Source organism: Erythrolamprus reginae, chromosome 1 (assembly GCF_031021105.1).
Source record: "Erythrolamprus reginae isolate rEryReg1 chromosome 1, rEryReg1.hap1, whole genome shotgun sequence".
In the NCBI taxonomy this organism is placed as follows: Eukaryota; Metazoa; Chordata; class Lepidosauria; order Squamata; family Dipsadidae; genus Erythrolamprus; species Erythrolamprus reginae.
Genome location: NC_091950.1, coordinates 403,011,876 through 403,039,205, shown reverse-complemented (window position 1 = coordinate 403,039,205; position 27,330 = coordinate 403,011,876). Strand labels below are relative to the sequence as shown.

At 44.1% G+C, this 27,330-nt stretch overlaps 1 protein-coding gene across 1 annotated transcript; it reads left to right on the top strand.

The window, feature by feature from the left end:
- On the top strand, nucleotides 1–11,663 carry C1QBP (complement C1q binding protein). Its single transcript, XM_070735177.1, has 6 exons — nucleotides 1–520; nucleotides 1,847–1,997; nucleotides 4,266–4,350; nucleotides 5,436–5,531; nucleotides 9,332–9,454; nucleotides 11,243–11,663. Exons 1-6 carry the CDS (start codon nucleotides 292–294, stop codon nucleotides 11,390–11,392), a joined length of 834 nt encoding a protein of 277 aa, XP_070591278.1. The 5' UTR covers nucleotides 1–291; the 3' UTR covers nucleotides 11,393–11,663.
- The last annotated feature ends 15,667 nt before the right edge of the window (nucleotides 11,664–27,330 follow it).

Here is a 27,330-nt window from a genome sequence, read left to right as displayed (position 1 = left end):
GCCTTTGTAAACTGAGCTTCCCGAGGCACCGGCGGAGGGAAATCCAGAACTCCACCTCAGCATGTCCAGCCTGAAGCGTCCTCAAAAACAACCAGCCGCGTAGGGCGCACCCACTCGCGCAACCGCTTGAGGGCCCAAAAAGCGCTTTTGGCGCCTTATTTAAAAGGAGGCGGAGCCACAGAGGAGGCGGAGTCTGAGTTTGCGACTTCGGTTTCCTTTCTGGCCCCCGTCCCTCCTTCCCTTCCTTCCGGGCTTCCCCCACGTGAGTCCATCTTTCTCCGGCCTTCCACCATGCTGGTCGCTCGGGCTTTGCGATTCGCCGCCGCCGCCGCCGCGCGCTGTTCTCTGCCGCGCTTGCCTTTGCAGACGAGCAGCGCTATTCGCCCCGCCGTCGTTGCCGCGGCCGCCCGGCCTTTCGCCCGCTCGCTCTGGGTGTTCAGCGGCTCCGGGAAAGGCCTGCCCGGCCTTCAGCGGGGCTCCCTCTCCGTGTCCTGCAATTGCGGCGGCCTCCATACCGAAGGTGAGAAAGAGGAGGAGACGGGCCAGGCCTCCGTTGACTCGCGCGGAAGCAAGCCGGCTCTTGTGGGTAGGACGCACGCGGCGGATCCCGGCCAGGATCGGAGGTTTTGCTAGGGGATCCCGCCGTCGCGGTGTGCCCTCCAAAGGTCTCAAGGTGGACCCGGAGAATAGAGACGAGGATTAAAAAGGATCGGGATCCCGGGTGAAGGAGCCGAGGGGATGGGGGGGGGGGGGTCTCTAACCTTGGCCGCTTTAAGACTTGTGGACTTCAACTCCCAGAATTCCCCAGCCAGCAAAGGGTGGCAAAGCGTGCTGAGGAATTCTGGGAGTTGAAGTCCGCAAGTCTTAAAGCGGCCAAGGTTGGAGACCCTTGCATGTTTAGGATGCTTGTGCTTAAAGGTTAAACCTGGTTAACTTTCACGTGGCTGGTTCCTACCAATGCAAATTGGACTCTTATTTATATTATTATATTATATTACTTATTACATTTATTACATTTATTATTTATGTTATAAATATAAAGTCTTCGGAGAGGGTCAGCATACAAGTCTAATAAATTATTATTATTATTATTATTATTATTATTATTATATTATTATTATATTATATTATTTCTATGCCCCTCAACTCTCTAGGGCAGTGTTTCCCAACCTTGGGAACTTGAAGATATTTGGACTTCAACTCCCAGAATTTCCAATTCTGGGAGTTGAAGTCCAAATATTTTCAAGTTCCTAAGGTTGGGAAACACTGCTCTAGGGACACAGGGCAGCTCAGAACATGAATCTGTATAAAAAAATTTCAGTTTAAAATAATTGTAGCCATCCATACATTCATGGGCTGACCTTGCTAGTACACCCCCCCACGCATGAGGTCAATGGCCCCAGGCCTGTTGGAAAAGTCAGATCTTTACAGCTTTCTGGAAGAGTTGGAGAAGATGCGTGGAAACTGTTACCAAAAAAATTGCCAGGTGATGGATAGGCGCACATTTGCAAACCCTCAAGGCATGTTTTTACATTTAATGCGTGTGGACATTAAACGGATGCCTGCAGCAAAATCCTATCTTGATTCAGCTTGTCTAACTACAAATGATTTGGAATGGGATTGAAAATAACAGTTTTATCTACAGCAGAAATTCGGATCACATTCAAAACTTCTTTTTGGATTCACCAAGGTTAGCTGGTGTGGGGAAATCTGCTGTGATCCAATGCTTTAGTAATTCATGAAATAAATGTCATTGTGGGACTCGTGAGTTGGAAGTAGCACTGGCTATATTGAGTGCAGTTGGGAGGCATAGAACGAACTAACGGCTGTTCTTTCCAATTGACAGGTGACAAGGCTTTTACTGAGTTTCTAAATGATGAAATCAAAGAGGAGAAGAAGATCCAGAAACACAAATCCTTGCCGAAGATGTCTGGAGGGTGGGAGCTGGACATTCATGGCACCGAGGCCAAGCTCACACGGAAAGTGGCTGGGGAAATGTAAGTGGGCCAAGAAGCTTGGGTTCATGGGTTGTGTAGGGCAGTGTTTCCCAACCTTGGCAACTTGAAGAGATCTGGACTTCAACTCCCAGATTCCTCAGCCAGCGAATGCGGGCTGGGGAATTCTGGGAGTTGAAGTCCAGATGTCTTCAAGTTGCCAAGGTTGGGAAACACTGGTGTAGGGGGAAAGAGAAAGAGAAAGTCCATTGCTTGTATAGCCAAGAGAAACTGCATTTAATAAAGAAGAATCAACAAGTTTGGAAGAAGCCAGACCCTTTGCAGAAATTGTATTGAGCTGAGAGTCTGTGATTGGCCCAAAGTGACATTGATGGATGTCTATCTAAACATGGATTGTTGAGTAATCTAAAATCCATGTTAGAAGATTGACGGCAGAAAAAGACCTCACGGTCCATCTATTCTGCCCTTATGTTATTTCTTGCATTTTATCTTAGGATGGATGTATGTTTATCCCAGGCATGTTTAAATTCAGTTCCTGTGGATTTACCGACCATGTCTTCTGGAAGTTTGTTCAAAGCATCTACTACTCTTTCAGTAAAATAATATTTTCTCACGTTGCTTCTAATCTTTCCCCCAAGTAACCTCAGATTGTGCCCCCTTGTTCTTGTGTTCACTTTCCTATTGAAAACACTTCCCTCCTGAACCTTATTTAACCCTTTAACATATTTAAATGTTTCAATCACATCCCGCCTTTCCCTTCTGTCCTCCAGACTATACAGATTGAGTTCATGAAGTTTTTCCTGATAAGTTTTATGCTTAAGACCTTCCACCATTTTTGTAGCCCGTCTTTGGACCCGTTCAATTTTATCAATATCTTTTTGTAGATGTTATAGATTACAAGCATAATTGATTTGATTAGTAGAATAATTATAGCCACATCATGTTGGTTTATAGCAATTAGTTCTCAATTAGTTCCTGTTATGTGCCCCATCATGTTGGTTTATACCAATTAATTCTCAATTAGTTCCTGTTATGTGCCCACCCACCCCCACGGAGATGTAAACATTTCATGCCCTACCAAAACTCCACCGGGATGAATGTTTGGCACGTTTTCACTGAAGAAACTTAAAACGGCTTATCAGTGTGATTGGGGTGTAATGTGTTTAAGTGATTTCTTAATTTATTTGGCTTCATGCTGTCACTCTCGACATTTGTAGACACAGTAAACATACTGGTTTTTCCTCGTCTCCCACCGTAGTCACAGTGAAAACAAGCGCTACCTACGCTTCGTCCTATTTCCTCATCTTAGCGTTCGGGAGACTTACGGTTGTCTCATTATCTCCATCTCTCTCCTCCTTTCTTTTCATCCCTGTTAAATATTTTTTCCATGGTTTTTCTTAAGGGTTTGTTATCCACACTTCATATCTCCTGCTCTGTGCTGTGTGCTATTGTTCGGTGCAAAAAACCCACCCCTACTCCCTGTGGCAAAAAAAGCACATTCCCAGGGTTCATGTGCCCCCCTGGTATTGCTCCATGCCCCCCCCCTGAGGAGACCGCCCCACTATTTGAGAAGTACAGTGCTCCCTCGATTTTTGTGGGGGATGCGTTCTGAGACCGCCCGCGAATGTCAAATTTCCGCGAAGTAGAGATGCGGAAGTAAATACACTATTTTTTGCTATGAATAGTGTCACAAGCCTTCCCTTTACACTTTAAACCCCTAAATTACAATTTCCCATTCCCTTAGCAACCATTTAGATTATTACTCACCATGTTTATTTATTAAAGTTTATTAAAAATCAAATTATTAAAGGCGGACGAAAGTTTGGCGATGACTTATGACGTCATCGGGCAGGAAAAACCGTGGTATAGGGGGGGAAAACGCGAAGTATTTTTTAATTAATATATTTGAAAAACCGTGGTATAGGCTTTTCGCGAAGTTCGAACCCGCGAAAATCGAGGGAACCCAGCAAAATTGATCAATCCGATTCCGACTGCTGCAGCTCAGTAGATCTGACCACCATGTAACAACATTGGCAAAAGGATGACTAAATGTGAAGGACTGATTCGTAGATATTCAGACTGATGCAATTTGTGCTTCTCTTGAGATTCATTTGATCTTTATTTATTTATTTATTCATTATTTGGATTTGTATGCCGCCCCTCTCCGAAGACTCGGATCTTGTTGCTGGGGCAGTGTGTGCATTACAGGTTTTTTAAGAAATTGGAAGTATTGTAGACCACGTGTTAACATTCAAGTCTGCTCTCCTGAATTGATCCTGGTTTGCTAATTGTGACTGTGTTACTCCCTAGGATCACTGTCTCCTTCAATGTTAATAACAGCATTCCACCAAACGTTGATGATCCCCCAGAAGGACAGAAGGATGATGAGGCTGAGGTAAGAAAAGAAAAGTTATTTTGGTTGGGAGCAGGGTAGACCAGGGGTCTCCAACCTTAGCAATTTTAAGACTTGTGGACTTCAGCTCCCAGAGTTCTCAATTGTGATCCTAGGTTGAGAACTGCTTGATAGTTCAGACTTTTGGAATGTTTCTTCATTGCTTATTTGACCCCTGTGACAATCATTAAGTGTTGCACCACATGATTCTTGACAAAATGTATCTTCTTCTTTTATGTACGCTGAGAGCATATGCACCAAGACAAATTCCTTGTGTGTCCAATCACACTTGGCCAATAAAATTCTATTTTATTCTAGTTCAGACTTTTAATAGTTTATTCAATGTAGACCATAAAGAAAGGTAGCTTGATTACAGTACAAAGAATGAAAATAGACCAACTTCATGTTTCGACATGCCCAGTGCAATAGATAATCCAATTATCTTTGTGACAGCAAATTACTTAATTGTATGTTGCATCTGTTTATTTTAGCATTTTTTGCATAGTCACACTGCATCTTGTTGTGTTATTTCTTATTGCACAAATGGCATTGATGCAGATGGCATATTTTGAATATAATTTTTATTTATTTATTTATTCAATTTTTATGCCGCCCTTCTCCTTAGACTCAGGGCGGCTTACAACATGTTAGCAATAGCACTTTTTAACCGAGCCAGCATATTGCCCCCACAATCCGGGTCCTCATTTTACCCACCTCGGAAGGATGGAAGGCTGAGTCAATCTTGAGCCGGTGATGAGATTTGAACAGATCTACAGTCAGCTTCAGTGGCCTGCAGTACAGCCCTCTACCTGCTGCGCCACCCCGGCTCTAATGTAATGGGCATGTGGAAATGGTAGACAAGGCAGTTTGCTTTCACTGCAATTATTTATACAAATCATAATTCTACATGGCACATCTTAATTTCACCAAGATTTGAAAGAATTTGAGGGAATCGTGTCTGTGTGGCTTCTTACAATGAGAATAGGGAGGAAAACAGTTCAATCAATTGCATCTGGATTGCTGCAATCTAATACGATTTGATTGCTGTTGTTGCTTCTGAGATTTATGCTGCTGTCTTCTTTCTACAGCCTGAGCTGACATCCACACCAAACTTTGTGGTGGAAGTAAGCAAAGATGATACCAAGCAAACTCTTGTGTTGGATTGCCATTACCCTGATGATGAGGTGAGTGTTGTCATTTTATCCCTCTGCCTTCTCTAAATGAAGCCCTCTAGTCCAGCACGAATCCCAGCGACCAGTTAGGTCCCACAGAGTGGGCCTTCTCCGGGTCCCGTCAACTAAACATTGTCGTTTGGCGGGACCCAGGGGAAGAGCCTTCTCTGTGGCGGCCCCTGCCCTCTGGAACCAACTCCCCCCCAGAGATTAGAATTGCCCCCACCCTCCTCGCCTTTCGTAAGCTTCTTAAAACCTATCTTTGCTGTCAGGCATGGGGGAACTGAGATACTCTTTCCCCCTAGGCCTTTACAATTTATGCATGGTATGTTTGTATGTATGTTTGGTTTTATAATAAGGGTTTTTTAGTTGTTTTAATATTGTATTGTTACATGCTGTTTTTTATCACTGTTGTTAGCCACCCCGAGTCTACGGAGAGGGGCGGCATACAAATCCAATAAATAATAATAAAATAATAATAAAACAATAATAAAACAATAGATAAAGAAAATGTTTTAGCTAAGCTTTCTCCATTATTGCTGGCATTCCAACAGAAGGAAGGATTTGGGGAATGTTCTTTCAGTTTTGCATGGTCAGAAATGGTGCATTGAATACATGCATTTAGCTTTTTACTTATTTAATCGGGATATCTGAGAGCTAAGTGCCCTTTAAGATTTTTTTTTTTAAACTCCCACCAGCTCCACTGCATGGCGAGTAAACCTGGATTGAGAAAGCTTTAATCAAGAGTACCTGTTCACCTACTAACTTTGCATCATAGCAGTAGTAGCAGCAGTTATTTATATACATCTCCATGGTGCTTTACAGCACACTCCGAGCATTTTGCAATGTCAGCATATTGCCCCCAGCAATCTGCGTCCTCCTTTTACCAATCTTGGAAGGATGGGAGGCTGAGTCAACCTTGAGCCCCGTCAGGATCAAACTCCAGGCTGTGGGCAGAGTTTGCAATAGTGCATCTAACACTCCGCAGTCTGCATTGGTTGCTAATCAGTTTCCGGTCACAATTCAAAGTGTTGGTTATGACCTATAAAGCCCTTCATGGCATCGGACCAGAATATCTCTGGGACAGCCTTCTGCCGCATGAATCCCAGCGTCCCACAGAGTTGGCCTTCTCCGGGTCCTGTCGACTAAACAATGTGGTCTGGCGGGACCCAGGGGAAGAGCCTTCTCTGTGGCGGCCCCGGCCCCCTGGAACCAGCTCCCCCCAGAGATCAGAATTGTCCCCACCCTCCTTTTCGTTAGCTCCTTAAAACCCACCTCTGTCATCAGGCATGGGGGAATTGAGATAAATACAATTTATGCATGGTAAGTTTGTGTGCGTATGCTTGGCTTTTAATAAGGGTTTTTAGCTATTTTAAATATTTTAAATATTAGATTTGTTAGACGCTGTTTTATTATTGTTGTTAGCTGCCCCAAGTCTATGGAGAGGGGTGGCATACAAATCAAATAAATAAATAAACACCACTGTACCACAGGGCTCATAAAAATATAGTGTATTATTTAATGGGCAGTCTGGATTCACTCTTGGAATATGTTGTTTTCTCTCCCCCCCCGAATTAAAATTTATATTAATCAATTAAAAACTTGAGGGGAAGGTGCTTGATCAGACTAAAAACCCATCTAATCCACATTTCTGTTCTTAACAAAATGGCACGCTCAGAGTGGGAAAGGGTCACTGGAGAACAAGAATGGACCCTCTCCCATCTTCATTCTGAGTGTGCTGCTTTGTTGAGAAAAAGGCCACTGCTAATACAACCAACATCTTATTTGGAACAGGTATTGTTAGTGTTCTCTGAGCGTGGCTGTTGGCTTGCAGGCATTTCATCACCTGACTAGGTAACATCACCAGTGCTACCGAGTGTGGGAGTTGCACTGGTGATGTTACCTAGTTGGGTGATGAAATGTCTATAAACCAACAACCAAGTTCAGAGATCACGAAGGATTCCACCATGCAACCTTGAGCTACCGATATTCTTTTGACTGCAAAATAGGCATGTTTGTGGGATGGAAGGGAATTAACTAGGATCACAATATGTATATTGTTAGCGTTCCACACTGGGCTTATACCCAATGTTGGAATACTGAACTTGAAATAGAGTATAAGTGGCAGTGGTGGTTGTTCAGCCAGTAACTTAGACCAATAGAGTAAAAATATTATTTACAAGGTATCTAATATCATATTACATACTAACCATAATAAAGTGGCTGTGGGCAGAGTTTGCAATAGTGCATCTAACCACTGTGCCACAGGGCTCATAAAAATATAGTGTATTATTTAATTTGGACCTTTGTCTAGCACACAGCAATACCGTTCAAGTACATAGATCACAAAGGATTCCACAGTGCAACCTTGAGCTACAGATATGCTGTGGGATGGAAGGGAATTAACTAAAATCACAATATGTATATAATGCAAGTCGCAGATAATTGGATCATATAATGCCAAGTTACATGTTTCTAGTAATGGAACATATAGTTTGACTTGTGCAGGTCCTTGCAGATGCCCTCTGATACAGTTACAGTAATTGAGTACATACGTATTGTATCAGTGTTTCCCAACCTTGGCAAGTTGAAGATATCTGGACTTCAACTCCCAGAATTCCCCGGCCAGCGAATGCTGGCTGGGGAATTCTGGGAGTTGAGGTCCAGACATCTTCAACTTGCCAAGGTTGGGAAACACTGGTATAGATTACAGTGATCCCTCGATTATCACGAGGGTTCCGTTCCAAGACCCCTCGCGATAATCGATTTTTCACGATGTAGGGTTGCGGAAGTAAAAACACCATCTGCGCATGCGCGCCCTTTTTTTTTCATGGCCGCACATGCGCAGATGGTGGAGTTTGCGTGGGCGGCGGGGAAGACCCAGGGAAGGTTCCTTCGGCCGCCTAGCAGCTGATCTGCTCGGCAGCGCAGCGAGGAGCCGAATCGGGGTTTCCCCTTTGCGTGGGCGGCGGGGAAACCCCGATCTTCGGCTCCTCGCTGCGCTGCCGAGCAGATCAGCTGCTGGGCGGCCAAAGGAACCTTCCCTGGGTCTTCCTCGCTGATGCCCCCGCTCGCCCGCCCGCCGCCCGCCAGCAAGAGGGGGAGAGATAGAGAAAGAGAGAGAAGGAAAGAAAGAGATGAGAGAGGGAGGAAGAGAGTGTGAGAGAGGAAGAAGCAAGATAGAGAAAGAGAGAGAAAGAAAGATGAGAAAGGAAGGAAGAGAGTGATGTCATCGGGTGTGGAAAATCGCGATATAGCGTTTCGCGAAGAACGAGATCGCGAAAATCGAGGGATCGCTGTATAAGTATTCTATGTAAATTTATAGAGAGTACAGTGTTACCTCGATTTTCGCGGGGGATGTGTTCCGAGACTGCACGCGAAAGTCAAATTTCCGCAAAGTAGAGATGCGGAAGTAAATACACTATTTTTGGCTATGAACAGTATAACAAGCCTTCCCTTAACACTTTAAACCCCTAAACTGCAATTTCTCATTCCCTTAGCAACCATTTAGCTTATTACTCATCATGTTTATTTATTAAAGTTTATTAAAAAAAATATTTATTAAAGGCGGACGAAAGTTTGGCGATGACGTATGACGTCATCGGGCGGGAAAAACCGTGGTATAGGGAAAAAAACAGCAATGTATTTTTTAATTAATATTTTTGAAAAACCGTGGTATAGCCGTTTCGCGAAGTTCGAACCCGCGAAAATTGAGGGACCACTGTAAATAATATCCTTCCTGGTCTAATTCTGAATTACTTGCCAATGTCTTGGTTTTCACCCCATATCATTTGAATTGTTCCGCCCAACAGATTAGCCCCAGCGGAGAAGGAGAAAGTGATATTTTTTCCATCCAAGAAGTCAGTTTCCAGTCTAGTGGAGACTCAGAATGGCAGGAGAACAGCTATACTCTCAACACTGACTCTCTAGATTGGGTAAGAGAATTCATAAGTCTTTATGGGAATGGTTGTTTATAGGAAATGGCCTTCTTTTAAGTTTGAAGCCTCCAAATAGGCTGAGATTGCAGTTCTCCCACCCAGCATGATGGGGCTTGAGATTTTTAGAAGGTGCAGTTCCAACCAATCAGAAGGGTGCCATGTTGGCAAAAGTATAAGAGTGTGTACTGCAGGTTTGGTGAGTGAAGGGATTGATAGAATCGCATCACAAGAGAGACTGGGCTAAAACAGGTTGGATGGTTTATGAATCAGTTTCTTGTGAAGAAATAGCCAGGGTTGTGCTAACCAGGTTGTTACCTAAAGCCATTGTATAGTTTGGGTGTAACATCTACATTAAACATTGTAGTTGGGTTCACATTACTGACTTGCTGCTAAAAAAAACTCTGCAGAGACCAGTCCAGAGTTAAGGTCAACTCAGCAGAGAGATTATTTTTTTGAACCCAGGTTTAGAGTTTGTTTTGTCTGAATCCAATCATTGAACATTTCTTTATGAGACAAATTGCCCTCTTATCCTGGATCCCATGGAAAGACTGAGGAAATAGGGATTTCTCTCCCTGTAGATTCTAACTACAGTGTAGAATGTTTTATAAACTTGAAAAAAAACCCAATATTTTATGGTATAATTAAAGGCTTGGTTGGTATTATGTGAATACAACCAGGGTTGGGAGGATCCTTGAGTGCTACTCATATTACTCAAGATGAACTGGTGACAATTCTTCATTTGACTATAAACATGTATTCACCTTATCTATTAAACGAATAGTAATAGCACTTAGACTTATGTACCGCTTCATAGTGCTTTATAACCCTCTCTAGGAGGTTTACAGAGTCAGCCTCTTGCCCCCCAAAATCTGGCTCCTCATTTTACCGACCTTGGAAGGATGAGTCAGCTGTGAGCTGGTCAATATCCAACTCCTCGAATGAGCAGTGAGTTAGCCTGTAGTACTACATTCTAACCCCTGTGCCAGACAGAAGTACATCTTTACAATGGTTCCTCTACTTACAAACTTAATTCGTTCCATGACCAGGTTCTTAAGTAGAAAAGTTTGTAGGAAGAAGAAGCAATCTTTCCCATAGGAATCAATGTAAAAGCAAAGAATGTGTGCAATTGGGGAAACCACAGGGAGGGGTTTCCTCCCAGGAGATTCCTAGAGAGGCCTCACGGAGGCTTTTCCCTGTCTTTTCCTGCCCTATTTCCTCCCAAGAGATTCCTACGGAGGCACCACGGAGGCTTTTCCCTGTCTTTTCCTGCCCTATTTCCTCCCAAGAGATTCCTACAGAGGCCCCACGGAGGCTTTTCCCTGTCTTTTCCTGCCCTATTTCCTCCCAAGAGATTCCTACAGAGGCACCACAGAGGCTTCTCCCCACTTTTTCCGGCCCTGTTTCCTACAGAGGCCCCATGGAGGCTTCTCCCTGCCCTTTCCAGTTACAGTTTCGGAGGCTCAGGTTTATATGTGGAAAATGGTTCTTGAGAAGAGGCCAAAAAATCTTGGAACACCTGGTTCTTATGTAGAAAAGTTTATAAGTAGGGACGTTCTTAGGTAGAGGTACCACTATATTTCTAAAAGGTTTCCCTGAGCATTTGATAAGGCAGCTCACAAAAGCTTATGGTTTTTACTTTACTTCAATAAATGTAATGAAATATGTTTGTTGGAGAAAGTGCTACGAGGCAGCTGTTTTTCCTACCATAGGACTGACGGACACGGCTGTCCTTCTGCAATGTGTGCATTACCTTTGTGTTTCTAACCTACTCAATAATCTTCCCAGGCCCTGTATGACCACCTGATGGACTTCTTGGCTGACCGAGGGGTGGACAATACATTTGCAGAGGAGCTTGTCAACCTCAGCACCGCCTTGGAGCACAAAGAGTACATTCGGTTCCTTGAAGATCTGAAGCATTTTGTCAAATGCCAGTAGGATGAGCGAGCTGCTTGAAGGTCAATCTTTCTTTCGAGGGAGTTTGAGAGTGGGTTACTTTTTTTGCCCTCAAAACCTGGACTCTAGTTTTAAAACCCTGGGAAACTACTGAAGAGAGGATCGAAGCTTTGGAATTGATTATATCCACTTGAGGGTTAGAGGGGGAATGGGACATTATAACCATTCCGCAACTGTAGGCCGTCCAGCTGTCAGCTAGTTTGAAGAGGTTTGTACAGATTAAAATGAGAAATAAATAATGTGAAACTAAAAATCTTGAACTATTATTGAAAACTGTGCATGCTTAGCTTTTTTCCAGTTTGGTGTGGTTCAGATACATGGAGACTTTTAAGTTTCAGAGTTCCTACCTGTTCTGTCGAGCTCTCTGATAGAATCCTCCCAAAAATGCACAGATACAATTTCAGACACACACACGTTTGAAAATTCAAAACAATGTTCTTTATAATGAAAATTCATTTAAACCAAGCCCTCTTTTGGTATAGCAAAGAGCACTTGTCTCCAAACAAACTGGTAATTTGTACAAGTCCCTTATCAGTTCTGTGATACTTAGCTTGCAGCTGTGAGGCAATTCACAGTCCTTCTTTCACAAAGTGAAACACACTTTGCCCTGGTTTAGTTTCAAAACAGGGAAAAATCAGCACACAAAAGGTCAAAGTCAGCAAAGCAGGCACGAAACACAACGATCAGATAATCCTCCACAATGGCCAAACCCACAGGCTGCTCTTTATAGCAGCCTCACTAATTGCCACAGCCCCACCCAACCACAGGTGACCTCATTTTCTTTGATAATAATCTCTCAGTTGTTGCCTATGCAACACTCTCCGCATGTGTGGTTATATCATTAACTCTTGTTCTGAATCCAAGGAGGAGCTAGATAATTGATCTCCTTCCGGGCTGTCTGCCACACTCTCCTCCTTCCTGTCACTCATGTCTTCTTGGTCAGAGGAGCCTTCATCAGCAGATTCCACCGGGGGCAAAACAGCCCTGCAGCATGTGGATGTCTCCCCCACATCCACAGTACTTGGGGCAGGAGCTGGGCCAGAGCTAACCACAACACTACCCAATTGCAGAACTCAACCTGGATGAAGCTTGCCATTTTCAAATCAACACTAATATGCATGATGAAAATTCTTTAATTTCACCACATATAGGCAGATTTAACCATAATTTCAGTGGGGAAAATGTGACAATCCTAGACCAGGCCAAGTCCAAACATGCCAGGGAATTTCTTGAAGCCATCAATAGACATATAGACATTAATTACATCTATAGCAGTGATGGCGAACCTATGGCAGTTGGCACATGGAGCCATACCTGGTGGCACGTAAGCCATTGCCCTAGCTCAGCTCCAACGTGCATGTGTGTGCCGGCCAGCTGATTTTTGGCTCACACAGACTGTGGGAGGGCGTTTTTGGCTTCCAGAGAGTCCCTGAGGGGATGGGTGATGTTCTGCCGGCGTGTCTCAACCGTCTATAATTACAGCGTAATTAGTCCAGGAAGACACACACCACACAATAAAAGGAAAACCCAAAAATCTTTATAAACAGAAAAACAGAAACGGCTCCCTTTTTAAATGTCCAAGGGATTTTCTGGTACACACAAGGCACAGGTTAAATGCAATCCAATTGCTCACCCAATAACTGGGAAATTGAGTCCAATTCTAAAGGCCAGAAAGTCCACGCACAGTCTTGAACAGCACAAAAAACACAATCTTGACGAAACAATGAATCAGATAAACTGCCATGAGGCTAAAACAGCAGGCTGCTCTTTTATCTGTAGCACTAATTACAGCAGCCCCACCCAACCACAGGTGGCCTCATTTATCTCCTGTAATAATCCTTCAGTTGTTGTCTCCTATGCATCACTCTACGCTTGCGTGGATGTGTCATACATTCTTGTTCAGAATCCAGGGATGATAAGGATGATTGATCTCCTCCTGGGCTGTCTGCCAAACTCCCCTCTTCCAAGTCACCCCCACCTTCTTCTTCCGAGGAAACTTCACTCCCTGACTCTGTAGGCAATAAAACAGGCCTATAACATGTTGATGTTTCCCCTGCATCCACCTCCACATTCCTTGGGGCAGGAGCTGGGCCAGAGCCAACCATAACAGTGGAGGGCAAAACATGAGCCTACTGAGCCCACCAGAAGTTGGGAAACGGAATGGGGGAAGCTGTTTTCGGCCTTCCCAGGCATTGAATTATCGGTGTGTGCACTTGTGCATGCGCGATAGTGCGTGCACAAGCTCTTTCGGCACCTGAGGAAAAAAATGTTCACATTTACCATCATTTATAGACTCTGCAAAAGAGACCAACCCCAAAAAGAACAGAAAGACCCAAGCACCTCCCTCACCAATGCATAGATTAACTCCAAGGTTAACTTCCAACCAACAATCAAATAAGCTATGGCCCAATCAAGAAACTACCAGAGAGCCATCAGTAAACAGCCTAACCAAAGAATCTAACACCATCCACACTCACACAAACAGGCAACTCACCAGAATATAAATGGACCACAAACAGCACTCCTTACTAGCACTGATTGCATTACCTAGTTAGGGTAATGCAGTGTTTCCCAACCTTGGCAACTTGAAGATATTTGGACTTAAACTCCCAGAATTCCCCAGCCAGCAAATGCTGGCTGGGGAATTCTGGGAGTTGAAGTCCAGATATCTTCAAGTTGCCAAGGTTGGGAAACACTGGGGTAATGCAATGTCTTCAAGAAAACAAGAAAGCTAGGAGAGCACCAAGGACCCCTCATTAATACTCCTTCCAATTCTGTATCTTATGACCCATTTTCATTCTGAGGATCAGTTTGATGTAAGGATTAAGAACTCAGAAATGAAGAGGCTTGAGTTCTAATCCTCCCTATTAGGCACCAAGCCAATTAGATGCCTTTGAGGCAGTCACTCTTGGAAGAAAATATCCAGGTCCAGTTCCAAGCAGGGAAAAAAGACACTGGAAACATGGAGGCTGATTGGGAAGAAGGTTTAATGATGGAGTAGAACCACATGGATTCTGGGCAGCTGGCCACATGGAGTTGGGTTTTTATCCCTTCTCTTGGGTTTTGCACTTGAGCTTCCTGTTCCTGTGCAAGAACATGTATTGGCTGTTGTCAGACTCCCTTGGGGCCATGTAGGGGGTCGAAGTTTGTAGGGTGACTCAATGTCCTTAGGATTTTGTGCAATGTAGTTGCTCTAGCACCGAGCCCCAGTAATCAGATGTACATCAAAAATAACAATTTGGAGGATTTAATATATACAACAGTCTCAGGCTTTTAAGAGTCCTTTAAAAGTCTTTTTAGAAAGAGAATTCAATTCTGGCAAAGTCTTATCAGTTGGCAAGAGTCCCGGACAGCTACCAGGTGAGGCAAGATTTCAGAAGTGTTGAAGTCAAAAGCTAACTGGAAAACTGAAGCTCGTTAGCAAAGGCAAAAATGCGTTCTTTTTAAAACACAAGCTGAATCCAATATCTGATACGAGATCTCTCCACCATGACCTGGATTGTTCTCTACAATAAGGCAAGGCACGCCTCACACTTAAATACTGTGAGGGCGTGACCTAATTGTACTACTCATGGGTAAATCTCTTAGCCAACCACTCATGTTTCCTAAATGCCCTGTGCACTCTGACATCCAAAAAAGACTCCTCCTCTTGAGTCACTCAGCACAGGAAATGCAAAGTCATTCCTCACAGGAAGTGCTGATTCACTCATCCCAGGAAGTGCAGCAGGCCCAGGTTGTTGTTCTGACCCTGACCCCTCATCTGTCAATCTCAGGGGCCATAAACAGGACACTTGTACCACGCCTCCACAGTCTCTGCATCTTCTGAGTCCATGACTATTTGTGCAGAATGCAGAGCGAACTGCAACAGTAGTAATTTCTGCTGCTAGATGGTAGTGGGTTAATTTATTTATTTATTTATTTATTTATTTATTTATTATTTATTTATTTATTTATTTATTTATTTATTTATTTATTTATTTATTTATTTATGCAATCTAAAAAACCCCAATTTAAGAGACCAATCATACAAACAAGCATACCATGTATAAATTCTATAAGCCTAGGGGGAAGGGAAAAAATTTCAATTCCCCCATGCCTGGCGACAGGTGGGTTTTAAGGAGCTTGCAAAAGGCAAGGAGGGTGGGGGCAACTGATATCTGGGGGGAGCTGGTTCCAGAGGGTCGGGGCCGCCACAGAGAAGGCTCTTCTCCTGGGTCCCGCCAAATGACATTGTTTAATTGACGGGACCCGGAGAAGGCCAACTCTGTGGGACCTAACCGGTCACTGGGATTCGTGCGGCAGAAGGCGATCCCGGAGATATTCTGGTCTGATGCCATGAAGGGCTTTATAGGTCATAACCAACATGTCATGTCTTAATCCCATCATCCTGGAGTTGAAGGTCTTTTGTTTTGGCCCAGTCTTTCTCAAAGGGCACAAAATATCTACTGGGGGTAGGGAGCTGAGGCTCTTGAGTTTCTGTTTCCCTTAAGTTTTTTTATTTCTCTTTTAGGGGAAACATTTTACTTACTTATTTATTGTATTTATATTCCACCCGTCTGAGGACTTGGGGCGGCTTACAACATATAAGGGAACAATATCACATCCAAAATCCAATCTGTTTAATTTAATTGATCTAAAAAACCCATTTAAAAAATTCCCATTTCCATTCAATCAACTAACTTACAATACATTTGTCGGCCAGGGGGCTAGGGTCTAACGGCCCCAAGCCTGGTGGCATAGATGAATCTTCAGATTCTTACAGAAGGCGAGGAGGATGGGAGCTGTAGGACTCTGGGGGGAGCTGATTCCAGAGGTCCGGGCCCCCCACAGAGAAGGCTCTTCCCCTGGTTCCCGCCAAGTGACATTATCTAGCCGAAGGGACCTGGAGAAGGCCAACTGTGAGACCTAACTGGTCACTGGGACTCATGCGGCAGTCAGTGGTCCTGCAAGTACAGTGGTACCTCTACTTAAGAACTTAATTCGTTCCGTGACCAGGTTCTTAAATAGAAAAGTTTGTAAGTAGACGCAATTTTTCCCATAGGAATCAATGTAAAAGCAAATAATGTGTGCAAACCCATTAGGAAAGAAATAAAAGCTCGGTATTTGGGTGGGAGGAGGAGGAAGAAGAGAAGGAGGACAGTCACTGCCGAAGGAAGAAGGTGAGGTGAGAGGAATCAAAAAAATCCAAAATTAAGGTTTTTTTAAAAAGGGGGGGACTCTGAGGCAGCGAGGAGGAGCACGCGCCTCCCATACACCTGGTGCAAGGCTGCCTCATACACTGCACCAGAGAGAGAAACCCAGGCGGGCGAGAGGGGGGAAGCTCCTGCTTTGACTGAAAGGCGGCGGCTGCTGCTGCTACCTGCTTCCTCTTCCTTCCCATGCTGAAGGGCTTCCCTGTCCTCTCGCTCACTTGCTTTGTAGCCTGCACCTTTCCTTCACTGTGGTGACTCCTCAGTTTGGCGAAGTGCCCCCTTTTGCCCTTCCTTGCCCAGCAACCTCGCGCCGGGTATGTGGGAGGCATCCCGAGAGAAAGGAAAATGTTTTGTTCACTGTGGACTGCCAGTTCTCGGCCTTTTGGTGCTGCTTAAGGAGGCTTTCCTTAAGCAGCACCAAAAGGCCGAGATTAAAGGGGAAATGACAGGAAACTGGTCGGGCCTTGGTGCCGCTCTAAAATTTTCTGGAAAGTTTTTCCAGGCTCCGGTTCTTAAATAGAAAATGGTTCTTAAGAAGAGGCAAAAAACCCTGGAACACCGGTTCTTATCTAGAAAAGTTCTTAAGTAGAGGCGTTCTTAGGTAGAGGTACCACTGTATTCTGGCCCGATGCCATGGAGGGCTTTATAGGTCATAACCAACACTTTGAATTGTGTCTGCAAACCAATTGGCAGCTAATGCAGTCCGCGGAATGCTGGAGAAACATGGGCATGCCTAGGCAGGCCCATGACCACTCTCTCTCTCTCTCTCTCTCTCTCTCTCTCTCTCTCTATCTATCTATCTATCTCTACCTACCTACCTACCTACCTACCTACCTACCTACCTATCTATCTATCTATCTATCTATCTATCTATCTATCTATTTATTGGATTTGTATGCCGCCCTCTCCACAGACTCGGGGCGGCTAACAACAGTAATAAAAACAGCATATAACAATCCAATATTAAAGTCTACAGAGAGGGGCGGCATACAAATCCAATAAATAAAAAAATAAAAAAATAAAAAAAATAAAACAGTTAAAAACCCTATTATAAAACCAAACCTACATACAGACATACCATGCATAAAATTGTAAAGGCCTAGGGGGAAAGAGTATCTCAGTTCCCCCATGCCTGGCGGCAGAGGTGGGTTTTAAGAAGCTTACGAAGGGCAAGGAGGGTTGGGGCAATTCTAATCTCTGGGGGCAGTTGGTTCCAGAGGGCCGGTCTGCCACAGAGAAGGCTCTTTCCCTGGGTCCCGCCAAGCGACATTGTTTAGTTGACGGGATCCGAAGAAGACCCACTTTGTGGGACCTAACTGGTCGCTGGGATTCATGCAGCGGAATCCTGCATTTTAAAATATTTCTCAAAAATATTTCATTCTTCTAGGAGAGGGGCGTGGCTTCCCACACTCTCCCAGTCCTAGGGAGAAAGCAACAGCAAACCACCTCTCAAAATCTTGCCAAAAAATCCCTGCCAGTCAGACAAAACTGACCTCATGGTATCTTATTTTCAGAAATGGGTTTGCATTTGGGGGAGGTTTGCTATGTCTAGGCTACAGTTTAAAACTCCCACCATTTCCTCAGAGTGCCTAAACTTTATTTCATTGATCCTTATCATTTTGAGAATTAAAAAGGAAGAATATTAAATAAAAAACCCATAAGCTTTCATGGGATCCTGAGATGCTGAAATGTTCATAGGGTCTGAATCCACTAGGGGGCGCCAAAGGAATGTGACAAATGTTTTATTTTTTCCTATTTGCCATCCGTCTAGTTAGGAATTTGTATATAAATTTTATGGCATGTTTACTTTTGCACTTTTGGTACAATTTTACATGTTGTTTTAACTTTAGGTTATGAGCCACCCAGAATTGGTTAGAAGATGGGCAGTATAAATGTTTTGAATAAATTAAAAGAATAAAACCTTATGTAAGGACCAATTAGGGTTACTTTTTCCCCAAACGCCATCATTCTGCTATACAAATAATTCCCTCTACACTGTCAAAATGATTCACTAAGCCTGCATTACTATTACTATTATTTTCTTATTGTTCCTATCACCCATTTCCTCCCACTTATGATTGTATGACTGTAACTTATTGCTTGTATCCTTACAATTTATATTAATATTGATTGTTTCTGTTTGCTTATTTGACCCCCATGACAATCATTAAGTACTTCCTGATTCTGGACAAATGTATCTTTTTCTTTTACGTACACTGAGAGCACATGCACCAAAGATAAATTCCTTGTGTGTCCAATCACACTTGGCCAATAAAGAATTCTATTCTATCAGAAAACCAAAAAAAAAAGTTATAAAACTGTAGCAACCTATTTACAATGGGCAGGCTGGACAAAACAATTTTTCTGATTCATACAACACCTGCTCTATTGATTAGATGGTGCTGTTGTTTGAATATCTGATGCAAATTTGCCATGGTGAGTCTCTGATACAATGCAGTCATTTCCACAAAAGCAAATTTTTATTCAGTCTCCTGAATTGTGGCAATTCAGTATCTGTTGTGGGTGGCTCTGGCCCAGCTCCTGCCCCAGGGAATGTGGAGGTGGATGCAGGGGAAACTTCAACATGTCACAGGCCTGTGTTATTGCTGACAGAGTCAGTTCAGCATTTAGTTTCCTCGGACGAAGAAGAAGGTGGGAGTGACTCGGCAGAGGGGGGCTTGGCACACAGCCCAGTCAGTCAATCTCCCTTATCTTCCATTGATTCGGATGAAGACGTTTTGGACCCACGCAAGTACAGAATTATGCGTAGAAGAGACCAAGTAAGAACATATTACAGGAAATAAGGGAGGCCACCTGTGTTTGGGTGGGGCTCCAGTAATTAGGGCTGCTGCTATAAATAGCAGCAGGTGGGTTTGACCGTTGTGGAAGAGTATCTGATCGCAGTTCGTCAGGAATCCTGTGTTGCTGTTTTCTGGACTTTGTTGATTTTACATGCCTTTGAAAACAAAGCAGAGCAACGTGTGTGTGTATGTGTGTGTGTCTCACTTCGTTGGAAGAAGAAGGGGTGTGAAGTTTCTTCACAGCTGCTAGCTAAGTACTTAATGACTGCTTAAGGGAAATTGTACAAAAAACAAACGGTTGTTTTGGGACGAGTGCTTTTTGCAATACAAAGAAGAGTGCTTAGTTTATTTTGAATTTTGGGATAAAGAACATTGTTTTGAATTTTCAAACGTCTGTGTGTCTGAAATTTATACCCTTGAATTTTCGGGAGGCTCCTACCAGAGAGCCCGGCAGAATAGTATCTAGGTTCATTTGACGTAAACTGTTGTGAGTGGTCCACGGCCGGCTCAGCTAGTCATGGAGATGGAGGAATACTAGCATCGCAGACCAGTGTTCTTGCCATCTGAGCCTGAGAGTGAGGAAGAGGTAGGGACTGAGGAACCAACAGAGGCTGTAGAAACCCCACTTAGGTTATTGTCTGAGTCAGAGGATGATGGGGACTTTGAGGATCAAGAACCCCTGTTACTCTCTGCAAAGAATATTTTCCAAGCCCTAAGTCTTTGCAGGTTTTTTTTTTCATTGCTGTAACTTGCTTGTTCTGTCTGGGTTCCCCCAGACCTCAACACCAACTGGAAAAAACAGCCAGACACGCTGGTAAAAGCAAAAGTACTTTATAGCTTGAAAAATAAACACAGAGAAAAACCTGTTCTTCCCAACAGGCAGGCTAGGAGACTTTACAGCAGAGTCCTGATGTCCAGACAATACAGCAAACTTCTTGCTGGCACACCCACCACTGTAGAGCATAAGACCCCCACCTTTTCCCCCCAAGGTTTCAGTAGTCAAAGTCACAAACCAGAATTCCAAGACGCCAAAGATCACAGCCAGGTCCCAGGACTCCCAAAGATAATACTCCACAAGCCAGGAAGGGTGGGTCTGCCTTTTAGCCTTTCCAGAGAGCACCACACCCAAACCCAGCTGTTGCCTCTTCAGTGCTGAAAGTACCTGGCTAATTGTCCCCTTCGTTGTGTTGCTCTTCTCTGCCGGAGATCGATGATTGCTTGTGCATTTTCCTCTAAGGAATCCAGGCTGCTTGCTGGGGAGAGCTCCCTCTCGGGGGACTCTGGCTGTCCTCCCTCTCCCTCAGCCTGAGATTCCTCCTCCTCGTCTGCCTGAACCTCCTGTTCCTCATCCTCCCCCTCTGAGCAGGAAACCGACAGAAGATCAGCCATTCCCTGGGGGGCCTCGGACGGAATCACAACACCGCTCCACATGTTTCTTTCCAGCCCTAACCAGGTACTAACAATGTTCCCAGCTCTTACTGGCTTGCAAGCTCTTTCATTGTTACTCTCTCTCCAAATAAGGGTTTTTTAAAGCCCTAACCAGGGGATAAAATAATGTGTTGAAACTGACTTGATTAATAATGCTAACCAGATGAATACCTGGTAAGCAGATTCTTTTCCCTATTTTCCTCCCCAAAACTAAGTTGTGTCTTATACTCTGGTGCATCCTATACTTTGAAAAATAGGGTAATCTAAAAATTGATCCAGATTAAGGGATTTTGTTTTATATTCTCTGTAACTAGAAAGTTGAGTCAGTTTGGTTTAGTGGTTAAGGCATCGAGTTAGAAATCAGGTGATTTAACAGATTAAGGGAGGGATTTTGAAGGCCACCTAGTCTAACCCTTTGCCGAAGCAAGAGACTCTACATCTGCCTCTACCTAGGATCGAACTCACAACCTCCTGATTGTGAAGCAAGAACTCCACCTCTAGGCTACAGAGGTGATTGTGAGTTCTAGCTACGCCTTAGGCAGGAAAGCTGGGTAACCTTGGCCAGTCACTTTATCTCACCTCACAAAGTGGTTGTGGGAAAAATAGGAGGAGGAAGAAGTATTATGTATGTTTGCTGCCTTGAATCCATGGCAGTGCAGTGGTTAGAGTGCAATGCTGCAGGTTACTTCTGCTGATCACCGGCTGCCAGCAGTTTGGCAAGTCAAATCTCAAGGTTAACTCAGCCTCCCATCCTTCCAAAGACAGAAAAATGAGGACTCAGATAGTTTGGGACTCTGTAAAGCACTTAGAGAGTGCTATAAACAGGGGTGGTCTGTTGCCTGGACAGGGGGAAACGCAGTGGGGTAGTGAAAATGGAGCTCCACCCCAGAGTACCCAATTTGCACTGAAATATGTTGAAAGAAAATGCAGGGTGTCTTGCATAAGCCACAACCACAGTGTGGTAGCAAAAATGTTGGTAGCCCTTCACTGGCTATAAAGCACAGTGACATAGTATATAAGTCTAAGTGCTATTGCTATTACCTATAAAGTAACAAAAGTGGGATAAAATATAATAAAGCGCATTGCATTCTTCTGCCAGTTTAGTAACTGTTCTGTCGAGCTCTCTGGTAGAATCCTCCCGAAAATGCACAGATACAATTTCAGACACACACACGTTTGAAAATACAAAACAATGTTCTTTATACCGAAAATGCAAATAAATGAAGCCCTCTTTTGGTATAGCAAAGAGCACTGGTCTCCAAACAAACTGGTAATTTGTACAAGTCCCTTATCAGTTCTGTGATACTTAGCTTGCAGCTGTGAGGCAATTCACAGTCCTTCTTTCACAAAGTGAAACACACTTTGCTCTGGTTTAGTTTCAAAGTGGGGAAAAATCAGCACACAAAGGTCAAAGTCAGTAAAGCAGGCACGAAACACAATGATCAGATAATCCTCCACAATGGCCAAACCCACAGGCTGCTATTTATAGCAGCCTCACTAATTACCACAGCCCCACCCACTAATTACCACAGCCCCACAGGTGGCCTCATTTTCTTTGATAATAATCTCTCCGTTGTTGTCTATGCATCGCTCTCCACATGCGTGGCTGTATCATTAACTCTTGTACTGAATCCAAGGAGGAGCTAGATAATTGATCTCCTTCTGAGCTGTCTGCCACACTCTCCTCCTCCCTGTCACTCATGTCTTCTTGGTCAGAGGAACCTTCATCAGCAGATTCCACTGGGGGGGGGGCAAAACAGGCCTGCAGCATGTGGATGTCTCCCCCACATTCACAGTCCTTGGGGCAGGAGCCGGGCCAGAGCTAACCGCAACAGTAACCCTGTCCTTCACACTCACAGCAGAATTGTGAATGTAGGTGTGCCAAAATCATTATCCAAGAAAATTTTGCACATGCAGCTAAAGGCGCCCTTTGTGTAGAGATCGATAGGATAAATTTGCCATTTATTTGGTACGAATAGCAGTTTATACATCAGTATAGTACATAAATTAATTGCACGCACAAGATGCCAGGCTCGGCTCAGCTGGGAAGTCACTGTGTGGCCACCTTCAGTCTCACAATTAGAGCAAAAAAATGCGACTAGTGATATCAAGGATATTGTAAACATTGCCAAGAGAATATTGGCAAAATGCTCAGTACACTAAATAAAAATCACTCTGTTTCTATGACACATCGGTGAACTTTATTTTTGCTATTATTCCACTCCATGCTGTTTCAGTTCAAAATATTGAAATTAACATGGCAGCAAAGTACAGGACTGACACTGACTGAGGATTCCTGTGGTTTGCTGTTATAATATTACAGTGATACCTTGTCTTACAAATGCCTCTTCATACGAACTTTTCGAGATACGAACCCGGGGTTTAAGATTTTTTTGCCTCTTCTTCTGAATTATTTTCACCTTACAAACTCAAGCCTCCGCTGCTGGGATGCCTCGCCTCTGGACTTCTGTTGCCAGCTGAAGGCTCCCCTCACTGGGAAACCCCACCTTTGGACTTCCATTGCCAGCGAAGCACCCGTTTTTGCACTGCTGGGATTTCTCTGAGGCTCCCCTCCCTGGGAAACCCCACCTCCCGACTTCCGTGTTTTTGCAATGCTGTGATTTCACTGAGGCGCCCCTTGCTGGGATTCCCTTCATTTTTGCCGGCACTGCTTTGAATCCCAGCATCGCAAAAACATGGAAGTCCGGAGGTGGGGTTTCCCAGCGAGGAGAGCCTCAGTGAAATCGCAGCATCACAAAAACACGGAAGTCCGGAGGTAGGGTTTCCCAGGGAGGGGAGCCTCAGGGAAATCCCAACAGCGCAAAAATGGGTGCTTCGGCTGGCAACGGAAGTCCGGAGACGGGGATTCCCAGCAGTGTAAGGCAAAAGGGATGAGTTTTGGGCTTGCACGCATTATTCGCTTTTCCATTGATTCCTATGGGAAACATTCTTTCACCTTACGAACCTCGGAACCAATTAAGTTCGTAAGACAAGGTATCACTGTATATTGCAATGATGGGGAACATTTTTTGGTTTGCGTGCCCAAAGGGTGTATGTGCGTGTGCTAGCATGCGTGAATGGGTCCACCCCCATTTCCTCCCCACCATACATTTGCACCCCCATGCTGCCCTGCACATGCACACAACCCCTCTATCCCCACATATGCACATAGGCATCACTGAAGTCTGGGGTGGTGAAAATATGGCCAAATGGGCAAACCAAAAGTTGAGCTCCATGAAAAGCGGTGAAAAATGAAGTGCATTACAGGCTACAGTAGTATCAGAGATGCTAGTGAAAGACAAGAAACGAAGATGTCCTCTTGAGCTCTTGTTTGAAGTTGCTTGTCTTGGTAACCATGGTGAAGCAATGCTATTTCTATGTACTGTGTAGTGCCAGCATTGTTGGGCATAACTCACTCTCTTTAGGGGCTGTGGGTCTTGAAAGTCCTCCCACCAGCTATGGTGGGCAGATTGCCAGACAATTTTGCAGGCAAAATTGCTCACTAACTTTGAATTGGATGGGCAAAGGAATATAGAATGGAATGGAATAGAATTCCTTATTGGCCATGTGTGATTGTACACACGAGGAATTTGTCTTTGATGCATATACTCTGTGTGCATAAAAGAAAATACACATGTGTATAAATTCATATGTGTGTGTGTGTGTGTGTGTAACATGTTTTTGCTGAATTTGAAAATTAAGGGAGACTAGGATAGATTTATTTTTGCCTTGTTCTGGCCTCTTCAGCTAGCCATACCATCACTGGGATTTGAACTAGCAACCTTTGCCTTGTAAGGCAGAGAATTAACCTCTAGGCTACAGTATCTAATCCCTTCAGCTTTGTACCAGGGAAGTGTTATATGTTTTTTCTGTTGATCAGCCTGGTATACCCAATTATGGGAGGAGCTTAATGCTTCCTTTTGCCTCTCGGCCCCACCCTTTCGGCACCCAAGGAGAAAAAGGTTCGCTATCACTGGGCTCGGATGTCCACAAATTATGGAAATGTTAGTCTGGAAGGGACTTAAGAAGTCATCTAGTCCAATCTAGCGAGTGATCCAGTAATGCATCTCTGGCAGCTAATTTTTTAGCCTCTGTTTGAAAGATTTCCGTAGGAAAACTTCATCATGTTGGAACATCTTCTGGTGGCTGACAGCTAGTATAGTCAAGAGGTTTCTTCTGACAGCTGTTAGTTCCAGTTCTGTTCTCTCAGTCTATAAGGAATAAATCCACTTCCTCTTTTATGCGTCAACCTTTCAAATATTTGAAGACTGCTTCTTCAAATCTTCCTTCGGTTGTCTCTTTTGCAAGCTAAACAGAGCGATTATTTAGCTGTTGCTCCGAGGGTTTGGTTTCTAAACCCCTTCATCATCATGGCAGCCCTGAGCTGAACTTAATTTGTCATTGTTTCTTTTGAATTATGACCAGAAATGGGCATAATATGCCAAAGGGAATGTGACCACGGCAGATAAATGGAGGTATGATTTCCCACTAACTAGACTCTTGTGTTCCTATGAAAGTACCCCACCGTAGCATTTGCCTTGCACAGCTACATCACACTCCTGACTCACATTTAACTTCTGGTCAATAAGAACACCTACATCAGGGATGGTAACCCCTTTTTCTTTTTGTGTGCCAAAAATGGGAGTGCGTGCACACATGGCAAGACACAAACCCATGTGTGCTGCACTGCATGCTGCACATACATGCATTCCTGCGCATGGGCTTCCCCCCAATTGGACTGTTTTTCACCCTCCAGAGGCTTTGGGAGGCTTCCCCGAAGTCTGTGGATTGTGAAAAACAGCCCAACAGGCAAACCGGTAGTTTAGGAAATGGGCTGTTGGGCTGTTTTTTGCCTTCTGGAGATTTCATGGAAGCCTCCTGAAGCGTCCACAGTATGAAAAACGGCCCAACAGGCCAACCGGAATCCTGTTCTGAACTTCTGGTTTGTTCATTGGGACGTTTTTTGCACTCAGGAGGCCTCAGAGAGTAAAAAATGGCCAGTCTGTTTCAGAACTTTTGGTAGGCCTGTTGGGCTGTTTTTTGCCCTCCCCAGGCTTCAGGGAAGTCTGCAAGGCTGTTTTCATCCTCTCTGTTGTGGTTGGCTCTGGGCCAGCTCCTGCAATGGGGAATTTGGATGTTGGCTTAGGAGAGTCCTCAGGTTCCTAGAGACTTGTCTTACTACCATCAACTTCGGACAGTGAGGATTCCTTGCTAAGGTCAGATGCTGGGGAAGAAGAATCAGATAGAGAGATGGATGTACTCAGTGGAGAATTCTGGGAGTTGAAATCCACACATCTTAAAGTTGCTAAAGATGAGGAAGACTTGTTTACGGTATTCTGATCTACTTAACGAGTAGCTCTGTCAAAAAAAAGAGAGGTAAGTTTAGTTTGGCAGAACTGATTGGTTACAAACTGTTGTGGTTGGCTCTGGCCCAGCTCCTGCCCCAAGGAATGTGGAGGTAGATGCAGGGGAAACATCAACATGTCATAGGCCTGTTTTATTGCCGACAGAGTCAGGGAGTGAAGTTTCCTCAGAAGAAGGTGGGGGGTGACTTGGAAGAGGGGAGTTTGGCAGACAGCCCAGGAGGAGATCAATCATCCTTATCATCCCTGGATTCTGAACAAGAATGTATGACACATTCACGCATGCGTAGAGTGATGCATAGGAGACAACAACTGAAGGATTATTACAGGAGATAAATGAGGCCACCTGTGGTTGGGTTGGGCTGCTGTAATTAGTGCTACAGATAAAAGAGCAGCCTGCTGTTTTAGCCTCATGGCAGTTTATCTGATTCATAGTTTCGTCAAGATTGTGGTTTTTGCTGTTCAACATTGTGTGTGGACTTTCTGGACTTTAGAATTGGACTCAATTTCCCAGTTATTGGGTTGAGCATTTGGACTGCATTTAACCTATGCCTTTTGTGTACCAGAAAATCCCTTTGACATTTAAAAAGGGAGCTGTTTCTGTTTTCCTGTTAATAAAGACTTTTGGGTTTTCCTTCTATCGTGTGGTGTGTGTCTTTCTGGATTAATTACCCTGTAATTACAGGCGGTTGAGACACGCCGACAGAACACAAACCATGCCAGATTCTCTTAATCGTGGCATTCCTATCCAAGTGCTCACAAACATACCTGGGTAACAGCCTTGTTTCGTTTGCTGTCATTTAATAACCTGCTGAAGACCTTTATACACACCCCCAATTGACAGTTTTGTGGTTTCCTAAATGCTCTGTTCCAAAGATGAGAACATTTCTTCTCTCTGGTCTTCTAGAAAGTTGAAGTGTAACCCATTCAGAAGACAACAAACGAAACAAGGCTGTTACCCAGGTACTGCAGAACAGAAGGTTGAATAGAATTCAAAGTCAATGTTTGGGTAGCTTGCAAATGAGGAACAGAGGAAAATCAAATAGCAATAGCATTTAGACTTACATACTGCTTCAGTGCTTTTAGACTCTCTAAGTGATTTACAAGAATCAGCACATTGCCCCCAACAATCTGGG

Bases quoted from the DNA above. Each gene is read 5' to 3' on its own strand.
- C1QBP (XM_070735177.1), top strand. From the start codon at position 292: ATGCTGGTCGCTCGGGCTTTGCGATTCGCCGCCGCCGCCGCCGCGCGC. The intron at 521-1,846 runs GTGAGAAAGAGG...TCCAATTGACAG, and splicing joins CGGCGGCCTCCATACCGAAG to GTGACAAGGCTTTTACTGAG. The intron at 4,351-5,435 runs GTAAGAAAAGAA...TTCTTTCTACAG, and splicing joins AGAAGGATGATGAGGCTGAG to CCTGAGCTGACATCCACACC.